The 26,350-nt window shown below is 38.3% G+C and overlaps 1 protein-coding gene across 2 annotated transcripts in view; it reads right to left on the reverse strand.

Annotated features, from left to right (window-relative positions):
• Window positions 1-26,350, reverse strand: part of LOC102227505 (vitamin D3 receptor B) — a 31,632-nt gene continuing 5,282 nt past the window's right edge. For both annotated transcript variants that reach the window (XM_005797967.3, XM_023324779.1), the window contains exons 3-10: window positions 16,989-17,136; window positions 15,081-15,211; window positions 13,523-13,719; window positions 11,663-11,762; window positions 10,983-11,163; window positions 8,537-8,688; window positions 6,152-6,268; window positions 1-5,991 (exon numbers count right to left, since the gene is read on the reverse strand). In XM_005797967.3, coding sequence (XP_005798024.1) covers window positions 5,738-5,991; window positions 6,152-6,268; window positions 8,537-8,688; window positions 10,983-11,163; window positions 11,663-11,762; window positions 13,523-13,719; window positions 15,081-15,211; window positions 16,989-17,134 — 1,278 coding nt within the window. In that variant the 5' untranslated portion in view covers window positions 17,135-17,136 and the 3' untranslated portion in view covers window positions 1-5,737. The remainder of the gene's footprint in view (window positions 5,992-6,151; window positions 6,269-8,536; window positions 8,689-10,982; window positions 11,164-11,662; window positions 11,763-13,522; window positions 13,720-15,080; window positions 15,212-16,988; window positions 17,137-26,350) is intronic.

The following is a 26,350-nucleotide window of genomic DNA, read 5'->3' on the forward strand; positions in this document are numbered from 1 at the left end:
TTTGCTATATACAATTGTTTATTTCTGATTTGCAAAACAAGACAAAATAAACATTACATTTACACCAATTTATAATAGAAAAAAGAAAGAAAAAGAGATCTTGAAATTACATTAGAATTTAGGAGACTCGACAGTCCTGATAAACAGAGCCATACCATGCTGACCGACGCAGGCAGTTTACGGCTAGCAGTTTGAATCAGTCTACATGTCACATACGCTATAGTAAGTGGTTTTGTTGGTTCGGGTAGGATTTGGAGTCAAAATGCAAGGTGAGAATTTCATGCCAGATTCCATATTGTTAATTGCAAAATGGGGTTACACAATTGATTGACAGAAAGCTAAACAATAAGTCAACCATGCGGCCGGATGACCTTTCTGCTGAAATTTCCGGGAGGAACGTGTGAAGCCAGCGAGCCCGGCTAATACCCTCCCCCTGTGCGGTGAAAGGGCTCATGTTATGGCACACAGCTCAGGGCGGATGTAACTACGGCAACTCTGTTCCTCTTTATTCACCAATGAATAAAAATTAACAAAAATAAAACACTCCCAATTTCATTCAGTGTTTACCTGAAGCAGTTTGACATGGAGACAAGAAAGGCTCACCAAAGTGAACGTTGTTGTTATGATGTGAGGATCTGAATGGAATAGATTTTCCCAGGAAGCACCAGTAAGTTGCACATGTTCTAAAAGACACAATAATCCGAGGAGGCTTGCCCCTTCCACTGCCAACTCGTACTTTGGATGATGTTATGTATGGTGTCAACTGCACGCAACATTTTGGCGCCCAAAATTAAAAAAAATAATAATAATAAATAAAATAAAAAAAGAAGCGGCATTACATGGATATTGAGGATCTTCAACTTCCCATTGGTGGGGAATTGTAAAAAAAAAAAAAAAGACTTTGCAACAGAATACTGGAAAAGGTTGAAGGAGAAGACTAGAAAACCAGACATGCATTACAGAGCTCAAGCTATGCCAAAAAAACCTCTCCCTTCTTCTGTTGCAAAGTCCGTCAGGTGGTTGTTGTTGTTGTTTTCTCAAAGCTGCATTCACTCCGGTCATTTCTCTTTAGTTTCCCCTTTAAAAACAACGGGAAGACGCTGCAGATATCAGCATCATGGCAGCAAGATTAACTGCATCCTGCCGGCGACTATCGTTATAAAAACAGTTAAAAGAAGCGACGATGCAGATAAGAATGCTGCAACCTGAGCGAATGCAGCCTCATCCTAGCCAGAGTGGAGATGGTCAGAGTACAGGCACTGGTTAAAAAAACCCCCCCAAAAAAAAAACTAAACAAAACAAATAAAAAACACTCCTTGTATTTTGTGCGTGAAGAAAGGGGAGCAGGGGGAGGCATTGCTAATTCAGAGGAAATAAAAATTGCAAAATGACAAACAAAAACCATGAATGACTTCATTAGCTGGACTCTCCCAAATGTGTGAGACATCTCTGAGGTAATCATTGAAGTATGACTCATTAGACAGCAATAAATATCCACATGAATACAAATATTTAAAAAAGTAAAAACAGAGGCAAATTCTTAAATTCTTAATGCTAAAGCAACTTATGAGCTAAAAAGAGGTAGGTTTTCTTTTTTTTTTTTCTCTTTTTTTTAGGTAGATTATAATATACATCCATTGTGGACAGTCCTTTTAGTAAGAACTACATTTATGTCAATTCCATTACAATGCCTGTTCTGAAGGGGAACAAAAATACTTTAAATCCTTCGTGTGGAAGATGGCTGACAGTTCGGCGTGAATATACATTTGTATTCCAGACAGGATTTGTAATGGCCACAGTTGTACAAGAAAAAAAAAATTATGAAACATCTTAAGAACAAGAGAGGAAACTGTAAAGCTTGCTGGTGATAGTGTACCTTAATGTATGTATTTTGCAGGCATTGTTACTGTGTTATGATGCTGTTCTTAAAAAATAAATCTATACAGAGTCTGAGCAGCCTAATCACCACGACAACAAAAAAAGAGAAAAAAAAAAGAATAAAAAAAACAAACAGGAATCTCTGACAATGCACCATATTCACATTTACTGTATTGGTGTGATTTGGGGGAAATTAAATAAGAGAAAAAGACAAAGTAAAAGAAAAATAACATGTAATCAGATATTTAATGGCACAAAAGAGGATTTCTCCCCCCGACGCCGTGTGATACTGAGCACAAAAATTATTTAGTGTTTAATTAGTGGCTGTAATACATTCTTGCGAGCTTTCCTGTTCGGTTGTCAAATCCACAAGTGCAACTCCTCTGTTACCCTGTTCTTGTGTGGAGGGAACTCTCCCTGTGGCACTTACACATTCACTGATCCTCCCACGCTACCAGACATGCACAAATCAACGCAGCATCTCAAATAAAAAAGAAGAAGAAGAAGACGAAACAGAGCAAAATCAAACCCACATTGTCATACAAAACGGGGAAAAAAATTAACATGGAGACTTTCAAATCTACAGAAGCCAGTGTTCAGTAACCAAGCACATCATAAACCTCCCCCCCATCACCCTTCATTAAACTGACACTAAACACACACGAGTGGTACTACCTAAACACAATCGAGCTTTAACTCCTAACAAGTTCAATCACAGCAGGGTCGTTTGTAGGGCACATCAAATCAAATAAAAAATAAAAGTAAAACACGATTTTTTTTTTTATATTGAAGGGCGGCTTTAATTTGTGCTAGGAAAGCTGGTTGAAAGTTGAGCCCCAACTATCAGCTCACAGAGCGACACAGTGACTGAAGTGTTGAAACAAAGTCACAGTGACTTAGAACGGTCTTCATCAGTGTGGAGGATTTAAAAAAAAAAAAAAAACTGGGCTCAACCGATCAAAGCAACAACTTTTTATATGGAGACATCTCCACAAAACTGGGCGCTCTCTTCCTTCGCCATCTTCCTTATGTAGTTACATTTACCTACCAAGGTGAAGAAAACACCCACTGTATCTCTCACTCTTTTTTCTTTTTTGACATTTGTCAGGTTACAATCTCAAACTTGGATTTATCCAACACAAAATAGCCCACAATTGAGAAGTGGAAAGAAATTGCACAGTAAACAATGTGGTAGAAGGTGCGACTGTCACTTGTGATCAAAAAGCTACTTTTACACCTACTTCCAAAAGCGCCATGTGTGGCGAACAACTTACATTCGGAACACAGCGTCTTGTAGGTGAAAAATGGTGGTGGCAGCATCATGCTGTGGTAATGTCTTTCTTCGCTTTTGACAGGCAGGCTGAGGATGACATGATGGCTTGATGGATCAAGCTAAATATAGGCGCACTGGATTTTGGGAAACTCAATACCAACTTCTTTCCCATCGAAAAAAATTCTTTCACTTCACAAATATATTCTACTTTGCGTTGGTCTCTCTCATCAAATCAAATGAGTGGAAGTTTGTGTCCGTAACTTGACAAAATCTGAAGGTTCAAAAAGTGTGGAGACTTTTCTAAGGTCCTGTATGTTAGACATGGGGTGGTGGTTTACTCTTAGCTTAAATAGACAAAAATACATTTTTCTTTTCCTTTGACTTATTTTGTCTGCAAATTTGTCTGTGGTTAAATCGACTGCTATTGTAGAGAAGTGTGAAAATGATTTCTGTGGGAGAATTGCTTCAACACAAAGGACATGTCATCTTTCAAGGTCAAACCTAAACCCCACATGTAGCCTCACAACACTGGCCTCAGTTCTTAAATGCTCTTAAATGCTTTCTTGGTAGTTTAGTTTATATGTCGATAGATGCTGTTTGGCGAAGCTTTAGCCAAAGGTGACTTACAGCAGAGAGGAGGCAGGTTCCTATAAATATACAAGCTTATGTTCCTAAAGTCATTCATAAATACCATTTTAGCTAAGGACATGATGATTCCCAGGTCTCCAGAGTCATCAGTTCGATGTATTTTAATATAGCAGGTGTAACTTGGCAATTTATATGGCTTATATGTGAGAGCAGCTTATCCTCTTACTAAAAATTTACATTGCAAAGTGAAATCACACTATACAGATGATAATCAGTCCAACACACAAGCAATCCCCGTTTTAGCCATTTCTTGATCTTTCCTACTGAAGGATGTACCCAAACAAAAAACACAGAACAGAGTGCTTCAAAACAAAGTGTTAATAAATCCGAATCAAATTGTGTTTGCATATTTCTTTCTGGGGTGGGGAAAAAAAAAAAAAGTCTTCAGGATCCTTGTAGCCCTATGTACAGCGGTAGACATTATATAGTTTTAATATATGTAAATATATATATACCTGGTATTTACAGGATGCAGCCACTAGAGGGCTGCGCAGCATACAACATCAAACAGGAGGGCCAGGCTGTGGAGGTGCACAGCACCTCTGCAACTACCCGGCCCTCGGACATTCTAGAAAATCCACTTCCCAGTCAGAAACGAAAGGGGTGTGATATTTGTGGAGGTCCGAAGCAGCTTCCCAAGCTCTCCGCCCTCTGAGCTCACGGTATACTGGATAGGAACAATTCATGGAATTGGTTTTTATAGGCGAAATGACACGAAACGCGCAAAAACAACTATTGCAATTATTTCCATATTTATGCCAAGTCCAAGTAAAGTATGCAGCTATATATAAACAAGAAGATAGGCCCCCAGCTTTGGCCTCCGCTTACTGTTCCAGTTAGGTTTGGCATGTTAGCCCTTTAAACATCTGTGATAATATACTGGATGCAGAGGGGTGGCTTAACAGTGCTTAGAATATATGAGATAGCAGTATTTATAAACATAGAAATAAACAATCAAACCATAGATTAATCAAAGATACTTTGAGGAGTTACAAGCCATTAAGAGGTCCTGGTTTGATCAATAATTAGCAGTGTAAAAATAGCTAATACTAGTGGCTAATTCTCACCTCAAACCCAGCCACCTTATTAAAGTCCTAAAGTCCTAGCAAAAACCTCACTGAATCACAGAAAATGCTCTGGATTCTGTAGTATAAATCCGTATGATGATAGTTTCCTTCATTATAGTCAACTTGCAGAGTGGCTGCATGAGGAAAGCTAACCATGGAGCAGCAGTAATGGAAGCAGTTTCTAGATTATTTGACCATACCTTTGGTGAAACTTTGAAAGGCATGTGTGCACAGTCATTTTCATATGTTGCCTTGGAAAGAATCAAAAATAAACAAACAAAAAAGACAATTTCAAGATGACCAAAGATTCAAAGTTGTGTGCAGGCACTGCTTTTGCACTGGTAAACTAGAAATGTGCGGTATCCAAACTGTTTGTGTGAAAGTGACTCTTTCACCGAGGTGATGTAGTTATAAAACAACCCAGTAAAATGAAGAGGTAGCTGAACTGAATGGCTAAATGTATAACTGAGGATGCTTGTTGTGAAAAGTTGTGTGTACACAACACGTGCACGCACAAAATGTCCAGGCATCTTAAAGCAGCTGTTTGAATTAAATAAGTAGAAAAACATGTATATAGATATATAGGCAAATGTCCTGTGGATAGCTTAGTTTGTAGTACATGACATTCCCTTGTTTACTGTATTATTTAACATCTGCTTGCTCTCTGCACAAGCTTGGCCTTTGAAGCAAGACACACTTCTTCAGACGTTACAGAGATGAAGACACACACCAACACACACGCACACACACGCACTATACTTTCTCTGCTCCACTTGCTCCGTAACCCACGTCAGCTTAAAGTCCATCCAGCACCTTCTCAGCTCTCTCTGTCCGTTTTCACCCCGCCGCTGCTGATGTTCGGCGGCGGATTCTAAGAGACTTCGCTGCCGAACACTTCCAGCACCAGCGGAGTGAGCTGCATGCTGTGTTCCGGCTGGAAGGACAGTGAGCGGTACTGTTTGGAGTGCTCTTCGTTGAGGCTGCGCAGGTCGGCCAGCTTCTGGATCATCTTGGCATACAGCAGCTGTCCACCCGGGTGGTGGAGCCGGATGTAGGCCTGCAGGGTCTCTGACAGCTTGTCTTGGAGAGCTTCGATTCTCGAGTGGTCCTGCACACCTGGACGGTCTGCGTCGGGTGACAGGGAAAAAAACGTATATATATTTACGGTTGTTCCAGAGGTGACTAAGCAGGAATAGAAAATAAACAGAAACGAGGATGAAGCAAATAATATCTCTATGTTCTGTGCAGAGCTTACAGAACACGCCTTTCTCCCTCCTCACAGTACCTGGAGAGAGCAAACAGATGGCCATCAGCAGCACATGTTCCTCTTCATGGAGGTTCAGCTTCTTCAGGCCCACCTGGAACTTCACCAGAGGCTCCAGCAGCTCCAGGGTGTGGCCCGCTATGAGAGACGAGCATATGATACATTCTGGTGAAGTTTACGATCACAAACTAATGGCACTCTTCTGCAAGACTGTCTGTCGGACACCAGCATTCGTGGCTCCATCCATTACAGCAAGTTGTGCCGATCGGTAAGATGTCCTTTCCCTGAAATGCTGCGTTGGTTTTATGCCAGGTGTAACGAGACTCACACCGGCCTGCGGTGCTTTCAATGCTGCTCTGCATCGTTTCGTGACCTCCTAGATGGGGTCGTCATTGTGAAGTAATTTTAGTCGACTGACCGCTGCGGGGAGGTTTACCGCTGCTCCATGTTTACTCCGTTTGTAGACAGCGGCGCTCGCTGTGCTTTGCTAGATTACCAAACCTCAGAAATGGTTTCGTAATCCAGACTGATAAGATGTCAGTGACTTTGTATCTCACCTATTCGTTTAATCGGGACATGATGTGTTGCTTTTTAAGATCTTTCAGCCTACTTTTCAAATAGGGTCTATTTAAGTGATTTGTTGATTTTGCAAGTTTTGCACTAATTGGTTCTGGCTGTACAAAATTAACATAGAAGATGTGAATAATCTCCATTAATCATTTTTAACAATGGGGTATTGATAGTCTTCACTCTTACTATTTAAAAAATACATTTTTAATCTACTCAGGTTATGTTTGACATAAAAACTTTTCAATGTGGCATAAAGGAAAATATGTGATGGGGCAATTACTGTTTCACACAACTGTATGTGTAGTATAATTTTATCAAGCATGGGCTTGTTACTGACGCCAATAAATCTCGTAAACATTTGACGTTGCGCCATTACATGCAACGTTGCCCCTCCCCTGCATGTTTCTGCCCATTTCTGGTCAGCCAGCTAAAAAATAAAAAAATAAAATAAAATATCACTCCCAACTTTTTCCTCACTTACAAATAAGACAAATTTGTCTCTGTGGAAATACATCCACTCACTAAAAACATGAAGAGCCAAGGGTTGTAAAGTAAAGCAGTGCCACCCATCGCAGTTGGCAAGCTACAATCAATCTGCTAATGTGAGGCCGTTATGAAACTCTAAGGAGCTGAGCAGTGGAAAGGTCAAATATCCTGGAAAATAAGCTTTTGAAAACCACAACTACTTTCAGAATGTCTTTATTTTATATTCCTGCTTTAGTTTATGTATTAAAATAAAAAAAAAAAATAAAGGTCAAGTTTTATGACAGAAATATGGAGTGCATTACAATATTTTAGCAGCAGCAGGAATATATGTTGCTTTTCAGTTTTAAATGAGTGGCTATGCCATGTAAAACATATTTTTATGTAAATACAAAGACATAATAAAAAAATACCTTGCAAAGGTCATCTTACCTGCCCAGTAGACATAAATACACACAGAGCTCAGCTTTTAACTCAGTACAGATAGGTCAGTGTAAAATGGTCCAAGTAATGGAGACAAAAGAGCATCATGTTTGTGACGTCCGCCTCTGTGCCAAGTTTAACATTATGAACCAAAATGCTGTATATTGTTATTTAATGCTACAGAATTGAACAGATCAAGTTCCCTGCCTTTCTGAGACTACCGCCACTTTACATTAAGCAATCTAAAAAAAAAAAACACCTTTAATTTTCTTACATTACAAGCATCCAGAAAAACGCTCATAATGCACACAACACCCTGCAAGCATGTATTGTTTTTCTCAAACTTTGTTGAAAGAGGTTGTTCTGCAAGTCCACCATAGTGAATGTTTCACAAAAGCGTGAAGAGTACAGAATGCACACGCTATTGATTAGTGCATGAGAAAACACGTCTGTTCTCTCATGTTTCTGACAAACACTCAGTGACCGAAAGTCCTCAGCGACAGATAAGAGCATAACAGCGCTTCTCCTGCTGGTTCACACACTTGTTGTTTTGCACAAGGAGCAGGTCAGGAGTGACATTCCTTACATGATCGCAGAAAGAGATCTTGCTTGAGCGGTAAAGGAAAGCTATGCCCAAAGGGCTACAGATATGCAAGACTGGTTATGCAGTGACAATTAAATTAGCACCTTTGTCCCAAAAGAGTAAACACTGGGCATTTCTGGTTACTGTGTGTATTGTTTATAACCTCTGATACAGATACCTGCAACAACATTCTTAACATACACACACACACATATACAGTATATATGTATGTATTTTCTATAACTTCTAGCTGTTAAAATGCGTTCAGTTTGTAAATAACCCTGAACAGTGGCTTGTCTTCAGAGCAGTCAAACTGACAAATCAAATATAGCAGCTTTCAGACTGACCTTTGGTGACATCACTGATCTGGTATTTAAAGTCAGGCCCACCGCAGCTCCAGGACATGTCTTCCAGGTTGAAACTTTGATTCGACCGCAGCATGATCACCTCAATAGCACTGGACTTGAGCAGAGCAATCTGGTCCTCTGCAGTTAGCTCCCTGGAATAAAAGACGCATGGTTCATTTCAAACAGGGTTAGCTAATAAAACCGCAAAACCTACTACTAATTATATCAAACTTTATCAGTTTGGTGTAGAAAAATCATGGCTCTTTCGTAGTTTAATTTTTGAAATGCAGTTGAAGTTCAAGGCTACTCAGGACTCTAAAAGATAATGTGCAACTGTTTGTTTTGTTTGCAAGCTGACACATGGACAGGTTACTACGTCTAGGGTTAAGCTTAGTTAAAACATTTCTTCTGGTAACAACAATTCTTTCAAAAATATTTCTAAACATAGCTAATGAACTGACGGGAGTTATGAGCTGAGGCCCGGAGACGTCAAGGGGAGGACCCAGGGTGTTGTTAAAGGGAATTAGAAAGCAGATTCAAAGAGGGCAAACAGGGTCTAAGGTAATTTTTCACGTCCATTACCTATTATGAAACCTTTAGGAAAATACAGGCTCTGGCTTGTTTCTGCCTTGACTTTGAATTGACCCTTCGACACACATTGCGTTTGTCCCCGTCAACACACTGACACACACACTCCAGAAGAAACGGTTTCCATGAGGATAACAGAAACGGCCTCTGGAAAATAATCTTTGCTGCACAAAATAAATAAAGAGTGTCAATGCTCCGATCAGCGATTTACAGATTCTAATTTTGGCTTTCTTAAAAACAATAACGTGGAACAAAGAGTAACTATAAAATCAAATAAACATTAACATATACATTAAGTTTCATGTAAGAGACTGTAGTTTGTAATACCAGATAAAATGGAGGAATTATAAGATTATCCCCATTTATTTGTGCTTTGACAAATAAATGAGTTTTATTAAACATAAAAAAAGAAATGTCAAAGAACGTGATGCATTTTTACATCTAAAGGAAGGACGTTTTAGTATTGAAACAAATTTAATACTTTACCTGGGAATCACTGCATTACATTTTGTATATTATTTTGTTAGTTCATCTTTTTTTCTTTATATCTTTGAATCTTAAGGTGCCACGTAAAGATCTGAACGAGTCAGTATTTCTTGTATTTCCTGATGTTACTGAAATACATTCTTATCAGATTCACAACTTGGGTGTGTGAGTGACTGTAGGAGGAAACTTTGGCTCTTGAAGTTTGGAGAGCTACCTACAAGACACACTTGTAGCACGGTTTTAGGAAATGCCTACTGTTTTATGAAATAAAGCATTTTGTGAGGCATTCTACAATACATCATTAATCTGGCTGACATGGCCTTTAAACCATGGCTACATGCCACACAATGGCATAAAATCAATTCATTTGGCAGAAAAGATATGTGAGCAAAGTCTTCAAAAGTGTGCCAAATGTCACTTTTAGATAAGAATTCATGAACTTTACAAATAAATTAACATGAGGAGCAATTCCAAAGGTTTAGGGAAGCAAAGGTTTTGTTTTCCTAAGTATATCAGAATAAAACAAACAAAAACAACACATGAACAAAAATGAAATCAAGAAAAAATAGATTATAGACAGTAAAATTCCTCCTTCCAGTTTATCTCTTCTTGCACTGTTCATGGGTTAAAGTTCACAGGTGGGAATCAAAAACAAAACAGTCAATAATTCTTCTGTTATACAATGTAGTCGTTCGCTTTTATTGCTATATTCCTTACAACTTGAAAGTATTTATACTGTTTGAACTTTGTCACACGATAAGCATAAACCTTCATATATTTTGTTTGTTTAATGTGATTTCACTAAAGCTCACTGTCAGTCTGGTTGTGAAGCATCTGTGATATCAACATTTTTGACATCTATTTTGATGTCTTGCTGTGGATTCTCAATTGGATTAAGAGCCAGACTTTGACTAGGTCATTTCAAAATGTGTACACCTAAATCTAAGTCATTCCTGTCTTGTTGGAAGGTGGATTTTGGCAGAGTTTCAAGTCTTTTGCAGCTCCTGATGTATTGTTTGTAGGATTGTAGACTGTTTTGTGTAATGAGCTCCATCCATCCATCTTCCCATCAACTCTAGCATGCGTGTCGATGCTAAAAATGCACAGTGATGGCTTTTACACAACTGTATTTGTTGAATAGAAATGTACACCACACTTTTTTGGTTTCTATAAAAACATATCATTTATAATTTTTTGTATCATTGTGTCACCTTTAACGATAAACATTCAAATTTACAGTTGTTTTGAGTCAAAATATGAATAAATCTCAAAGGGTGTGAATATTTTTCAAAAGTGCTGTGAATGGTAATGCAAGTTGAAAGCTGTTTCTTAGTTGAGCTTAAAGATATTCTTCATGCACACACTGACGTACCTGAAACCAGGAATCATCTTGGCAAACCCAATCACTTTCTGTATACTGTAAGAGACCAGGTCAGCCAGGTGGGGAAGCATTGAGTAGCTGGAACCTTCCTCCTCGCTGGAGTCCGGGCTGTTGCCGTGTTCCTGATACATCATCAGCAGGTTGTTGAAGTTCATTTTAGTGTCAACAGACTCTGCAGCGACAAATTAGTTCATGTTTAACACCATATTAAAATAATGAGACACACAATGACACATAGATGATTAGGAAATAAATAAGCAGAGGTTTGATGAGCTGTGGAGAGCAGCTTGGAAAACATATGGAGCATTTACAGCTAGCAACGGTTGTTTTCCATAATTTGTCCCTGCTTGCTGTGTGTTTGTACAAGCTCAGACCATGTCTTGAGCCGTCTTCACTTCATTAGTGATGGATGCATTAATGAATGGCTGTTTACAAGTGGGAGTCAGGTGTCTGCATGGTACTTATTATTCGAAGGGGTTTGCCTGGATTCTCAGCACTGTAAGCTAATTTAATGCCATAATCCACCATGTAGTTAAAAAAAAGCAAACCGGAAAATGAAAATATGTTTCTCAAACTTGCCTTAGATATCATGATATAACTTTTTAGAATATTCAAATAAAAAGGGTCACATTGCTGGATAAACTAGTGTTTTTATTTGTGAAGCTTTTTACCTGGAGAGTGACTGAAGGAGTCAGAGGAGGCATCAGAGAAGGAGTGGAGGGAGGCAGCTCTGCTCGCGCTTCGCGTCACTGGGCCCTCGCGCACAGGAGGCTGCACAGGAGAGGGAGGGATTTTATGAAAGCTCAACCACAAAAACGGCCTTCCCTTGCCATTTTGCCTAAGATTAATTTATACAGGTGTGTCTCAAAAAAGTAGAATATCATCAAGAAAATATTTATTTCAGTAATTTGAAACTGAAATTTCAAATTACTGAAATTAAAAAGTGAAACAAGTAACAGACTGTGACACACTAATGATGTTTTTCAAGAGTGGATTTCCATAAACTTAATTATTACAGTTTGAAACAAATAAAAATCTGACATTTTTCACAGAAAACTACAATGTTACATTGGGCTTACTATGTAGCATGTCATGGAGGTGATCAGCCGGTGGGTCTGATCGCCCACAGGCTGCTTTAACACCAGTCTTCAGTTCGTTTGCCTATTTTGGACTTCCCTCAATTTTGTTTTGTCAATATCCAGAGATTCTATATGGCAGAGGTGTCCACCTCCAATCCTCGAGAACTGCATATTCTAGAAGTGTTCCTGCTCTAACATGTTTTAATCAATTGGTAGGATTACATTCTTAGTGGTCAAGTTGTGCAGAGATGTGTTAATGACCGACTATTAAGTCAGATGGGATGAACCAAAGAACAATTTAAAACATGAAGGACAGAAGCCCTTAAGGAGTGAATTTGGACACTAATACTCTATTGGATTTATGTCTGGCAAGTCTGCAGTCCAATCAAACACAGTACTGCAATAGTCAGTAAAGCAGGCATTGCCACGTCCTGATAGAAAATGAAAACATAATCTCCATAAAGTTTTCCAGCAGAGGACATGGGAACCTTGAGAAACTGTGCAGCCATATTCTGATTAGTATAAGTAGGACACTTCTGACAAGTTTCAGGTTCAAGAATCTCTTAGCATTAAAAATATAAATATGTCCTGGATACATCTGTGTATGGTGACTTATCAAGCCCAACATAATAGTGCTGGATTGAAAATGCAATCATTAATCCCTTATTAGGGATTCCGTTGTCTTTTCACATCATGAAAGTTGATTGTGGGATATGTGCGCTTTCAGATTATCTAAATGAGATTGTGGAACCAACTCAATGCTTTCTATTGGTATTCTTGGAAAATTTCCTGTATGTGTAGCTGTCTTCAGACAGGTTGTCCAAATACATTACATGCTTCAAACACAAGCTAAGTTGTTAAACGACACCCTAACCATTAAAGCTACAACTTTTTTTCTGCTTGGTGAAAGAATAACTATGAATCAATGAACGAATGAATCATTTGTAAGGAGCCACTGAATTTAGTTGCGGTCGAAAACTTGTGAATCTCCTCCAAACTCTTAAATGGGTTTTGCTTCACAATACTCTTCAGGCTGTGATTATTATTTCTATCGTATTTTCATTGCAGCAATATGCTCGCATACAGCACTCTGAATTGATGTTGATGAAGTACAGAAATAATGATCTTCTCAGTGATATTCTAATTTAGTCAGATGCACTTGTATTTACACAGAAAAAAAGTCACAAGAATGTACATGAGAGGAAGTTTAATGGATGAGAAAATGGGACAGAAATGAAAGGCCTGTTTCTGGGTTATGTGGATAGTATTTAGGAAGAGAAATCATTCAAGTGATCATTCACATTATTGTATTAGTGAAAAGTCAATGTGTTATTACTATAAGATAAAAGAAAGCCAAGATGGCAAATGACTAAAGTCAGTCTTTGTCATTTACACATTTTAGCCCTGCATTGTGCTGATATGATGTCGAGCAAAATTAACTGAGACACCAACCCTAAAGCGGCAGAAATCAGAGTAGGAGTCGTCGTATGTTTTGTGGTGTGCCTCCACCAACGTGGCAATGACGTGACTCTGTTCATCTGAGAGTCTCGGTCTTCGTGCTTCCTTTTCTGCTTCACGTTGTGCCTCCTCGTCCTTCCTCCGCTGAATCAGGTCCTTCTTTCTCTGCACTTCCTCATCCGTCAGAATGACTGCAAGGCCAAGACGAAGAGAACGTTTGAAATCTACACCCAGAGCAAACTCAACTTCCAGATGAAAAAAAAAGAAAAGAAATGCTTTCTTTGGGTAAAAATAGCACAAATAAAACAGAAGAAAAACCAAACAGGTCAGGAAAACCAATGGATGACAAATTATAAATAACCACACAAACAGAATCCATCCAAATATCAAAAATTGTTCAAAGGTACAATACTTGGGCTCAACACTGTGATGACAGGCATGTTTATGTTGCATTGGGTGAAAGGAGGTTGTTATTCTCTGGAGGAAGAGAATGGGAGGGGATGGGTCTATATGGAGACCCCTGCTGCACTGAACAACCGAACACATTGTCTTTGTTCCGTTTGCTCCTTGTTGTTCTAGCCGCTGAATTAGCTCACAGAAACAGAGAGAGAGCCGGCTCTTGACAACATGCTGCTGTTTTTGCAACAGTAACAGCCACATCACTGGCTCCTGTTCACATAAAGCTTACTGTAAGGTCTGTTGCCAACAAAAAAAAAAAAGAAAAAGAAAAAGGTGGAGGGTGAAAAAACAAAAAAAACATTCACCTGGCAGGCTGAGACCATTTGCATAAAAGAGAACTTTGGACAATATCCGGATATTAGCAGAAAACAAGACGAGATGTGCCTGCCATATGCAGACTATAAAAACAAACATAAAACTGTAGCGAGAAGATGCCAGGATAGATTGCACATAAGGTGTTTAAACTTCAGATGTGGTATACTTTACACAATGCCGAGAGGCTCCACTTGTTTAAACAAAGCATGTAAACACTCTAAAAAGGGGCAAAGGCCCAGAGATACTTAACCTGAGTCGAAAGATTACATAACAGACAAAAGTCCCCCCACCCACCAGTCCTGATGAATGCATATACCAGTTGTACAACTTAAAAAAAAAAGGGTGTTTGTTTTCTTTGCCTTTTTCCCCTCCTCTGGAGAAATCGGATCTGATGTAATGGAAGTACAGTAAGGAAACATATTTCTTTACATTCTTTTGGTGGGAAGCTGCTCTTGGATCAAACCCTGGTATTAACTTTATTTATACACAGCATGTTGGGTAAATTACAACACAAAAGCTCAAGTTTCCAACCAGATAATCTATTAACAAAGCCACACAATAATCAAAAGAGCAAATTATAACCTAGCAACTAAATTTTAAAAAGACCCCTACTTTAAGAGTTAAAGTGTTTTTATGGCTGTTTGGAACTATTGAGGACTAAACTGAAAGATACTTGAAAACTTCTTGTTGGCAAATATCAGCTTAAACAAATTCCAGCTACAAGGGTTAGAATCAAGCACTGAAAATATGGGTCACCGGGTTTTTTTTCCCCACTTACACTCTTTCATCATGCCAATGTCCACACAGCGTTTGAGGCGGCATGCCTGGCAGTGACGCCTGTTGTCCTTGGTGATGGTGCAACTGCCGTTAAAGGGACATGTGAAGGAGGCCTTGCGTTTCATGCTGCGCCTAAATAAATGACATACATTTCAAAGGTTATTAAAATATGTCTACGGTTCCTTGCAAAAGTTTTCATAACCCTTGAACTTTTTTCCACCTTTTGTCACGTTATAACAAAGTGTGGTGTGTGTACTAATAGTGCAACCCAAAGTAGCACATAATTGTTGAGTGGGAGAAAAACATTCCGTTTTTCAACTTGTCTCAAATAAAAATGAAACGTGAGGCGTGCATTTGTATTCAGATTACAGCTACTTCTTCAGAGAGTAAGATGTAGCTGTTCAAGATTCAAAAGTCTCAAGTCAAAAGTTATTGTGACAGAATATTGTAGAAATGTTGTGAAGAATAGTATAAAGTTGTTTTCTGGGTAAACAGAAAATATACTTTATTTTACAATTTAGTTTTTTCTTTATTAAAAGGGACACACATTTGCAGTGTTTTGCACAAATATAATCAAGGCAGAAATAGATATTTTTTCCTTCAGGTCTAGGATTAAAAAGAAAAAAGCAAAAATATGGACATGCCAAGGAATCTGAGGGTAATAGAGAAGTTGAGCAAAATAGTGACGCAGAGTAATGATTTAGTCACACGAACGTATGAGCATCTATAAACTTATGTGAGCTGAAACACAGATGAACGTGCTTTATGAGTTCAAACGAAGGCCATGTGAGAGACGAGGAAGGAGATTATTAAACATCCGTTTTTTTTCTGTTTTCCTTTTGAATACCGACACTGTTGGGAGGAACAGACGCAAATGTACAGAACAGACGCACATACTTCAAAACAAAACGTAGGAAAACAAATTGTTTCAGTTTTGTATTTGCTTCAAATTTTAAACTTTTCCAAGTAAGGGGGCAGAGAGAAGGGGTCAGTACAGTGGATAGGTTGTTACAACAGTTGCCGCACAGCAACAAGGCTTTGGGTTCGTTTCCAGGGGGAGTCTGCAGGTCTTTGCTGTGCATGAGAGTTTTCTCCAGGCCTTAAGCTTTTCTAAGATTGCCCAAAAAACGCATGACAGATTAGTTGGCAACTTTAAATTGCCATTAAAGTGAAACTAACTACACTGTGAAAGCAAAACTCTAAAAGTGGGCAGTGTGCGTTGACACTGAGGGGAAAGGCCAAGAGTGGTGAACAGAGGGGGTTGAGCCGGGCTGCGGTCAGGACGAGGGAAAACACCATCGCAAAACCTATTCACCTCGTCACTATGTGTGGCAACTTTCAAATTCTCTAGCGACTTCTTTATCTCCCAAAAAAAACTTTTTCTGTGTTGTTGGAGACTTTTATGGGCAACAACAGTGGAGCTCTGCCCGAAGTGAGTGCTGCGGTGAGCAACTCCAGCTTCTTCAGCACTGCAGTCAGTCTTACACAGTTATCCTGCAGCATAACGTCGCCAGCAGTCAGAGCAGGAAGGAGACCCATTCCCATCCGTGTGCACAATGCAAAGATCCAAAACGATATGGATCAATGCTCGTCACACTTGCAATTCCAAGTCTTCACTCACCAACGGCAGCAAAAATAAAAGCAGTGGTGAGGTTGTTTTACCAGCAGTTTAGCTTTTTCCGAAAAAACAGAGGCTTCTTCAGATGTCCACACAACAGTATGTCTGTACTGACTTAATTGTATTGTGCATCTTTTAATAATTTATTTTTCATTGTACTTTATTTCCCCTCTTAAAATTGAATTGCTTTGTGTGAGGTTAGTAAAAATCCACTCCTTTTCCCTAGAGCTTACATGCTATTCCCAGGACCCACTGGAGATTAAGCCAGATTTTGACTGAATTTTAGTATACCTGAAAAAGCCCTTGCATCCTTCACAGGTCATGGCATTGAAGTGGAAGCCTGTGGCCTTGTCACCACACACTCCGCAGATCCGTGGCACATTCCTGTCAAACTCATCAGGGGCCACGGTGGATGTACTCACAACGGTAGGCTCCATCACTAAACAGAAAGCAGGGAAAAGCAGGAGAGTGTTAACAAAAAATGTTATACGCTGTATCTTAATTGGAAATAAAGAAATCGCATCCTAGTCAACGCTCCCTCATTGCAATACAGAGAAAAATCAATTTCAACTTGATCAAGGTTATCTACAAACTCCTACATGCACAGAGAAACATTGCTTTCCCTTGCCAACCAAGCTGTGTGTGACTCAACTTCCCAATTTACCCTTTGGAAGCAAACGCAAATTCAGTGGTTTTGTCCAAGGGTGCAGAACTGACGCCATATGAATCAAACGGAAAAAAAACTCTCCTTTGCATACCCCCCAACGAAAAAAAAAACAGGATTTGGGTTCTATTTGATTACACAGTACTCCGATTACCTTTTAAACTTGGCCACGTGATGGGAAGAAGAAAAAAAAAACATGTCACCACAAGGCTAACATCCTCATAAACAAACAATCACTGTCCTTCACAAAGCTTCTCTCATTTCTTTCTTTGGTCCCTTTCACTGCAGTGAAAGTCGAGCAAATGATGGAAGGAGGAGGGGGATGTGGAGGGCTATGGTAACTAAAGCAACACTCAACAAACTTGCAAATAAATCAAAGGCCAATGCTGCAAGGAGCCAGCTGAATAATTCAAGATAATTTGACACAGCTTTTCATCACTCACGTCCAATAATAATGCTCACAAGAAGAGTAAGTAGGGATCAAGGTGAATGTTTCAGCATATTCTGTTGTCGTTTTGCAGCTTAGATTATTATAAAACTGAGTGGTAAGGCTTTACAGCTAAATCTGAGCAAGTCTTGTAAATTCTATGAACTGGACACACATTTTTTAATTAAAACTTTTAAGAGTCTAGTTACTACATTTTTAAACACAGACGTCATTATTCGTAGTGGGTCAAGCTTGTACAGTAGCTGAAATGCACACCACATGTTTCAACAAAGAATGTCGGATACGTGTGTTGCAGTACACTGCTACATGTCTGCAAATACTTGTCCAGGGATTTCATCTGATGGATCGAACAGAGCTTTGATAAACAACAAACCACAGAGTAATTCTCAGACTGTTTGGTTTTGCTACTGAGCCAGAGAAGTCCAGGAGATTCAAACAAATACAAAAATTGGAAAGGCAACTATGAGGGCTGAAGAAACTCAGCATTTCGGATATCAACTAAAATTAATTACTGAATAAGCTAGAATATTTTCTAAATGAGTTCTGTTCCCATTTCTTCCTGTGGATATTTAGTCAGACAGTTGTTCTGGTTAAGTGTCTAATGTCCTACAGTTTATGGTCAATGGGGGGGAAAAAAAGTCTTTAAGAATTTTGATTTATCATAAATTTAACTCTGCATCTTCATGAAATTGTTGAGATTGTTTCACTATTTTTAGAAATATCAAGATATAATTTCAAGATATAATAATTTTTTTGGTCAGTTTTATTACAGGAAGAGTATTTGTGAAACCACCAGGTTTGTTTAATTGTAGTGACTAATTTCAACTTCAACATTTTTAAATCTACTTCTCTTTTTTTGAAACAGAAAATTCCTGGGTGAAATTCCTTTTTGGTGAGCTCTTAGGGGTGAAGGATGAATTTCCATGATTGGCAGTTCATATAGTTGAGAAGCAGTTTTTCCCCCCCGTATTCAAAACTAAAACTCTCACCATTTTCAGTCTATAAAACACTTGATGCCCTTTTACATACTAAACAACAATTATGTTAAAGGTGGGGATTTTTGGGATTACATAAGTAATTCTGCTGTATTCAAATAACAAATCTGAACCCTAGTTTCTCTCTGTGAAACTCTGTCAAAGCTGGAATCAGACCTCAGTGACAAATGAAAGTTGGTATTGGCCTCATGATGTGAATCGGTGCATCGAAACTGTCATCAGTGAAATATTCCTCCAAATGTCCCTCTGGGTGGCATATGAAGTACCTTTCATTTCACTGTGAAAGAGAATAGTTTAGATAAGAGCCAATGTTTAATATCTTGAAGCGTTAGAATGTTATGGATACACTATTATTATGGATACAACATCAGTGTTGTTTGGTATTTCCTGATGTTAAGTGTTTGGGAGTTATTGTGGTGTCTGGAGAGGTAATAAATTGCTACTTTGTCTTATATTTCTACAACAGAAAGCTGTATGTGGTTGGTTGAGTATCAAATTACCACATTTACCATAACAGACACAAATCAATATTCACTATCAAGTAATGTTGTAATACCTGACTGGTATAAATGGAATAAACCTTAATAATAAAGTATCCTGTAACAGTTCGACTGCCCTAAAGCAATCCATTCACAGCACACATCAGTCACTGTAAACCAAAAAACCTATTTACTCTAGTCTATTATTGAATGACGGCTGAAGTCAGTCCTTTCTGACTGCATTCAGCCTTGACAGGTCATTACAGTAAATGTGCAGAAGAATTGAGAGCGCTCTAAATAATGCAACAGCTTATTAGACTAAATGTATACTCATTGCGGTCTTCCAAAGGGAAAGCAGAATAAAACTTTTTTTTTCCCAGCTTCGAAACAGGCTCTCTCTCTTGACTGATTCACATATTATTGAAACGCTATTAAGCACAGTCAAATAACTGACTGGTAATATTTCCAAATATTCCTTTCATATTATTGTATATGTGATATCATATTACTTGACAATTAAGAATAGCAATAGAGTGAGTTGTGCATATACTGGTAATTAGGAAACTACAGCATTTGCAGAATTTTTTTATTTTGCTTTTGTGCAAAATCTTCTAAATTAATAAAGGTTCAGTTTTTGTTTTTTGTTTTTAAATAAGAGGGACAATAATACAAGGTACTTTTAGTCTCCTGACAAACCTCTGAGTCTTTACTGTTCAGCCAAGAACCAGAGCAGAGATTAAGATCAACACACGTGGTTTTTGTCATGATCCTCATCACGACATCCAATCAGCCCAAACAGGATGTGATGGGTGCGTTCACATTCACAGAATGACACTCTGAAGGTAGCTTATCTCACACACCTGACTTGTATTAAAAGAAATATGTAAAAATCTTAACCAAGTGAACACTCATTTTAAAGACGGGTCTGCCATTTTAATTTCTGTCATGATGCACAAGGGTTTTGAGGAAGGTCCTCTTGTCTCTACAGTGGTTACAGTACAGATGAGTGTTTTTATAACTTGCCACTCTGTCTGCTTTAAAAACGTGGTTATGAATAAAGCAACTAAAGAGTATCTGCATATTTTAAATCAAAGAAGGCAAGAAACATAACAGTACACTTGCAAAATTATTGTCAAAATTGTGTGCTACTGAATCCAAAGACAACACAATTGTCCAAATTCAACTGGGCAAGTAACTGGGAGAACAATAATGTCAGCACACTGTTAAACTTGCAGTAAATTGGATCCTCTACAGGGAAATGATTTCCAGACCAGCATTTTGAGTTTTAGTTTCATTTTGATTCATCCTCCTGTGCACAAGCCTGCTTGTAGAGATAGAAAGTAATTTTGCTACAAGTTGTAAAGTAACCAGATGAAAGGTAAGGCCCAGTGCATAGCATCCACCAAATGGATCAAATAAATTATATCTGCTTTAATGCCTGCTCTCTGTGGAAGTGTGCACCCCTGCAACACCTAAGGTGTGGCATTGAAAAAAAATCCTTCACGTAACTCCAGTGAGCATGTGCATAGAGAGTGCTTTGAAAAAAAAATCGTAAAAGTTAATTAACACTGACTTTTAATCCACATGTTTTTGTGGAGTAGGATGAGGGCCAAGAGGCCTGGCCTTCTAGCTTTTTAAAACTTTTCATGGGGGGACACCTGGAAAAAAGGGGGTATGAACCATTTGCTAATCCCTGCACAAAAGTAAATAACATCTTGGTTAAATTCAAACTGGAATGAAAACCACTTTACTTTCTAGTCTGATTTGTTTTTTTTGTTTTTTTTAATTCATCACAATTGGAGAGACTGTAAATCATCAATAACAAACCTTGAAAAACAACACAGTTAACATGTTTAACACAGATGGAAATTAGCCCTGGGCAGCAATCTGGGGTTTTCACAAATCCTCTGATTTGGTTCAATAAAATGCAGTATCCCACTATGCCAGTTTTAAATAGATTAAATTTGAAACTGAATCCCAGAATAAAGAGCTAAAATATGTCCCTCCTTGACAAACGTCACTAGATCCACCACCCTGTAATACCTGGTTTAACATATTTGGATGTTTTACTTTCTGTCTTCCACAAGATGCATAAAAACGATGCATGCCGACAACAAACTGAACTCTTAGAGGCCACTTATGTTTACTTGCAAGGAATCAGCAACAACTGGTCGTGTACAAGCTGAGGAGGGTCACATGTCTCAGTGGAATATTTCAACCACAGCCTTAAAAGTAGACGGGTAAGCCTAGCCCTAGGAAATTTCCTAGTAAATGGGGTTTTGGATACACATCTAGGTCACATCTTTGTTTTGGTCAAATTAACAATTTATGCAACTGTACATTTTGAAGTGTGGTTCCAAACTCATACTTTTGTATGACATGTTGTGTTTAATCATAATAACATTTTCAATTGAAACTTTATTACTTTAATTAATGAACAATTAAAGTGTTTTTATGTTAGCTTCACAGACTTTCCATAGTAGTTCAGCTATTTTGGCATGACTGGGTACTTTCATTCACAGAGATGTTGTCCAGGACTGTAGTGATTAGTGTAGGAGCAGAGCGAGCCGCACAAGGGAAGTCATATTAACGACACAATTACATAAATGGGATAAAATCAGATGGATAAGTATTTGTTAATGTAGTAGAGGAGTGACCTCTGTCGGACTGACCTCCCGTGTCGCTACAACCCACTGCACCCTTCTGCCATTTGTGGAAAATTTAACGAGGAGTAGCGACCAAACGATGACAATCAACACAAACGGTATGTTTCTGATCATTTCAAAAGCAGGCTAAAAATACACCATCATAAGCTGCTTCAGTTACTGGCTAAATATAAATAGTCCGATCTCTGACAGCTCATCATCTTAAGAAGGATCAGGAGGGGAAAGAAAGCAATTTGATGTTCATGTGGGAATTGCATTTATAATATGATTTACCTCTGCTGGTTCTCTTCTGTCACAATTAAAAATCAAACAGCAGATTTGGTAGTCACATGCTGTTTATGTGGACTGATCAGTGTAACTAGCCTCCTGTTCTCTGTATATTTTGATGTAAATGCAGCTCTTTCATAACATTTGTGGGACCAATATGTTAGAGGTAAATAATTATGACCTGCACACCTTTAATCATTCGGCTCACCCAGTGAGAGATAATCTACTCAGGGAGACACTGATAGTGTTGCACTGATACAGTATACAGGATTACACACCATTACGCCACAAGTAGTTGTAAAACCAATGAAAAAGATAAAATGCTCCTCTCCATTCCACACATTCAAGTTGCCAAGTTGGTTTGACAGTTTGACAAAACCACAGCAAACAGTCATCACAGGCCCTTGCTACTTCACACAGATAGGTGTACAGGAGGGGCTGTCACTATTCGAGTATCCAACATATGGACAAAACATGGTGCCTACATACATAATTATTGTAGCTCCTTATGAAAAACTGCAGTGAGTACCAACAGTTTTAATTAATTTGGTTATTTTAACATAGTAGGCCCCTCTGTTACTCTGCTCTATAACAAGATTTTTTTGTAAGTTACTTTACAAGTTGAAATCAACAGTTTATATGTAACATATAGAAACATACATTATCTGACATTAAATAGAACTAAAGTTTCACATTTTTAAGTCAGTTATCATTAGCAGTTATTTTCATTTGGTAAATGCTAGAATAATGAGATGATTTTTTTTACTCCCTTCTCCAAATTCAGAGGTTTAGATACATCCTAATGATTTGGTCGAATTGTCTTTAAGGATGCTTTCACACCGGGACACTCCAGGCACGCTGATTGGTTGTGGAAATGTAGAACATTTTCACTTTCACAGTGAAAATGGGACAAATCACCTGGGTAATGTCATGCAGTTACAAAGGCTGCTCATTTGGGGCGCTAGCACAAGAGGCTGGCTTTTGAGAGCAGCAGGTGAGGTAGGGAGCTTTCAAGCATGTTGCTTTGTATAGATACGGCAAATGCAGAAAGTAAAAGTTGGGAATTGAAAACTCCAAAGTGCCAAAGTCCTACTTTTTTTCTTACAGATCCTCTGAGCAAGAATTTAAAGATTTTCAGGTCACATATGTCTGTAAGTCCCAGGTATAAGTGAAGTTCCCTCCTGTTTTTGATTTGCTCAAAGGTCCAGTTGCATTCCCACTGAAAGCAAACCACATCAGGGTTCATTTACAAGCAAAAAGAGGCCCACGTTTTCAGCAGCCCAAAGTCTGGTTTATTGGTCCCCACCAGAGCCAGATACGCTTTCACACCTGCCCAAATGAAGCAAGCTATCCGAGGGAGGGGGTAGTTCATTTACAGCAGACCTAACAGCTTAAACAGCACGGGTCTAATGGTTTAGATATCCACCAATAAGCTTCTTTCAACAGACCTTTAACAGAACTGGTGTAACTGTCTCAGCTTTGAGAACTGTCTTGCTTGGACACACTTTTTCAGCTTTTCCTACAAGATTTCAGTGGGACTGCGATGAGGGTTTTCTGAAGCCCTTCACATGATAATAGACATTGTGTTTTTTCTTCATGATGCCATCATCTTGTGCACCAGTCAGGATGTTGCAAGAAAAACACCCCCATAAAATGAAGGTGCCAAACCCTGCACTTCATAGATGGTGCTCTCTGGCTTTTAAGCTTCCATCTTTTTCCTCCTAATATACTGACGGTCGTTACTGTATGGCGACACACTTCAATTCTAGCTTCACCAGATCACAGCACACTTCTCTAAAAATGAAGATGTCGCTGACTGAATTTGCAAACGGAGATCTGGCTTTTGATGTCGTTTTTGACTTAATAGCTTGTTCTGATTGCCCTTTTAGCCCATTTTGGTACATGACTCGTCTCATAATGGATAATAACAACCGTATCAGGATTTTGCAAGGTCTTTTGCTTTAGTGCTGGGACTTAAACTGATATATTTCAAAATAACACTCATCTTTGAGGTACAGAATAATGGTTGGACATTCTCATGGTGCTTAAACTGGAACATGTTTGAACAGAAGGAAGTAACACCTTCAGGCATCAGAAAATTGTACCCAGAATATAAACCAAAGCTTGTCGAGTTTCACTGTTCTCTTCCTGATACTTTGGCTGATTTCTTTTGATTTGCTCATGATTTCAGACAGACACGTGTCTGAGCTGTTGCCTTAAAATATTTTTATATGGGTGCTTCTTTTCAACTCAAAAAATAAAAATAGAGTTAAGAAAAGAACGGAGACGGTCTTCTTTGGATTTTCTTTGAAAGGTCAAACTCAGAACTGAAAACGTCAGCTATATAAAGTTAGAGGGTAAATAAATTAACTTGTGATTCAAAGGTTGAGTCCATCTTAATTAAAAAACTTTTTGCCAAAAAAGCATAATCAAAAAACTAAAAAAATTCCAAAAATTGCTTGAAAGTGAATATATTTAATGTTATTTGAAATAAATGCATTAAGTGAACATTTTCATTGAACTCATGGATGTTCTTCAAACATATATTTCTTGTCCACTGATATATCTCGACATGCTAAATCTAATATTAAAAAATAAATTTTCAATAGTAACATTTGGTCCATGTGAAAGTCAAGAAGTGATTGTGAAGAAAGAGGCTTTTGCACCAATAGCCTGTATGGAATAAATATCACCAATTTAAAAGTTATTCAAAGAAACAATCTAGAAAGCTATAAAGAAAAAGACGTGTTTCAAGGTCTGAGAACATCAGCAGCAGTGGCCGATGAGTGAGCAGAGAGGCCTGCTGTAAGTATGCAACGCACCACAAACTAACTGCAGCATATCATTTTAACTGGGTGGTGAAAGCTGTAAAGTAAAGACGCAACCCCAATTCTGGCCAAGTCCTTGAAGGAAAGGATAGGGAGTTTCCTCTTCTGCTACCCCAACAGATTAACTCTAGAAGAACAAGTGCAGCTTTGCATGCTGACTCATCTTTTCCTCATTTTATTTCATGCTGGCACATCTGAAATTACACAATATAATAAAGCCTCACAGGTCTAAGCTGAAGAAATGGCACTCCAAGACAACATTCTGCTCAACACTGGAATGTATCATGTGTTGCACGACATAACGGCCCAATAATAATAAATGATAGAAATCTACCGTGTTCAGGGGGTGTCCCACCAAAATCTGCATCACACTCACAGAAAGTGACCACACTCCCATGTAACTTCATTAAGTGTGAAGTTCTGATGCCATCTGGAGTCCTGTGAGATTAGCTAATTGTGCTGCCTCTAATTTTATGGCATTTTTAGCTCTGTTTTGTAACATGCTTTGTGAAAAGTATTCAAACCACTTGAACTTTTTCACATTTTGTCCACATTATGGCAATGAACTTTAATATATTGAACAGAGAACTTGTTTCTCTTTATCTTTTTGGCAAATAAAGTCCTGATGTGTTTCATGAATTCTATTGAATAGAATGCAAGGTATTCGACTGCCATAGCTGAATTAAGCATGATTAAGATTTACAACTAGAAATGTTGTCATTTATGGCCGCTATGCAAAGTGTCTTAAAGGAATCCACACATCACTCCAAATTCCCATGGTGAAAGTCGGTGGTAGCAGCATCGTGCTGTGGGTTTCTGTTTCATCGGTTAAGAAACAGAAGGTGGTAAAATTTGATAGAAAGCATCTAATGAAAAAAACATGTTACCAGGCTTCAAAATACTTTAGAACCTGATGAGAAACCTAACCTTTCAGGAGAACAATAACCCTAGATATATTAATAAACAAGGCACTTGTTTTTGTAAAAAAAAAAAAAAAAAGAAAAAACTTTTAAAACCATGCATAATTTTCCTTCAGTGTCCTAGTTTTTGTCAGCCTATCATGTCAAATCCCAATTAAACAGAGAGAATTTATTTGTTGTAAACTGACAGAAATGCAATAAAGTTTACAGGATACAAATAATTTTGCAACCACAGGTGATATAAAGCCTAAGAAACCACAAGAGAGACTTATTCAAATAAAGCAAGCAGTAATCATAAAAATTACCATGTTCTCCAGCTAGTAAAAAGCAAATCTGTGATCTCCTGCTGCAATAATGGCAAAAACTAACATTTTAAAGTACACGTT

The sequence above is a fragment of the Xiphophorus maculatus genome, chromosome 20 (assembly GCF_002775205.1).
Source record: "Xiphophorus maculatus strain JP 163 A chromosome 20, X_maculatus-5.0-male, whole genome shotgun sequence".
Taxonomy (NCBI): Eukaryota; Metazoa; Chordata; class Actinopteri; order Cyprinodontiformes; family Poeciliidae; genus Xiphophorus; species Xiphophorus maculatus.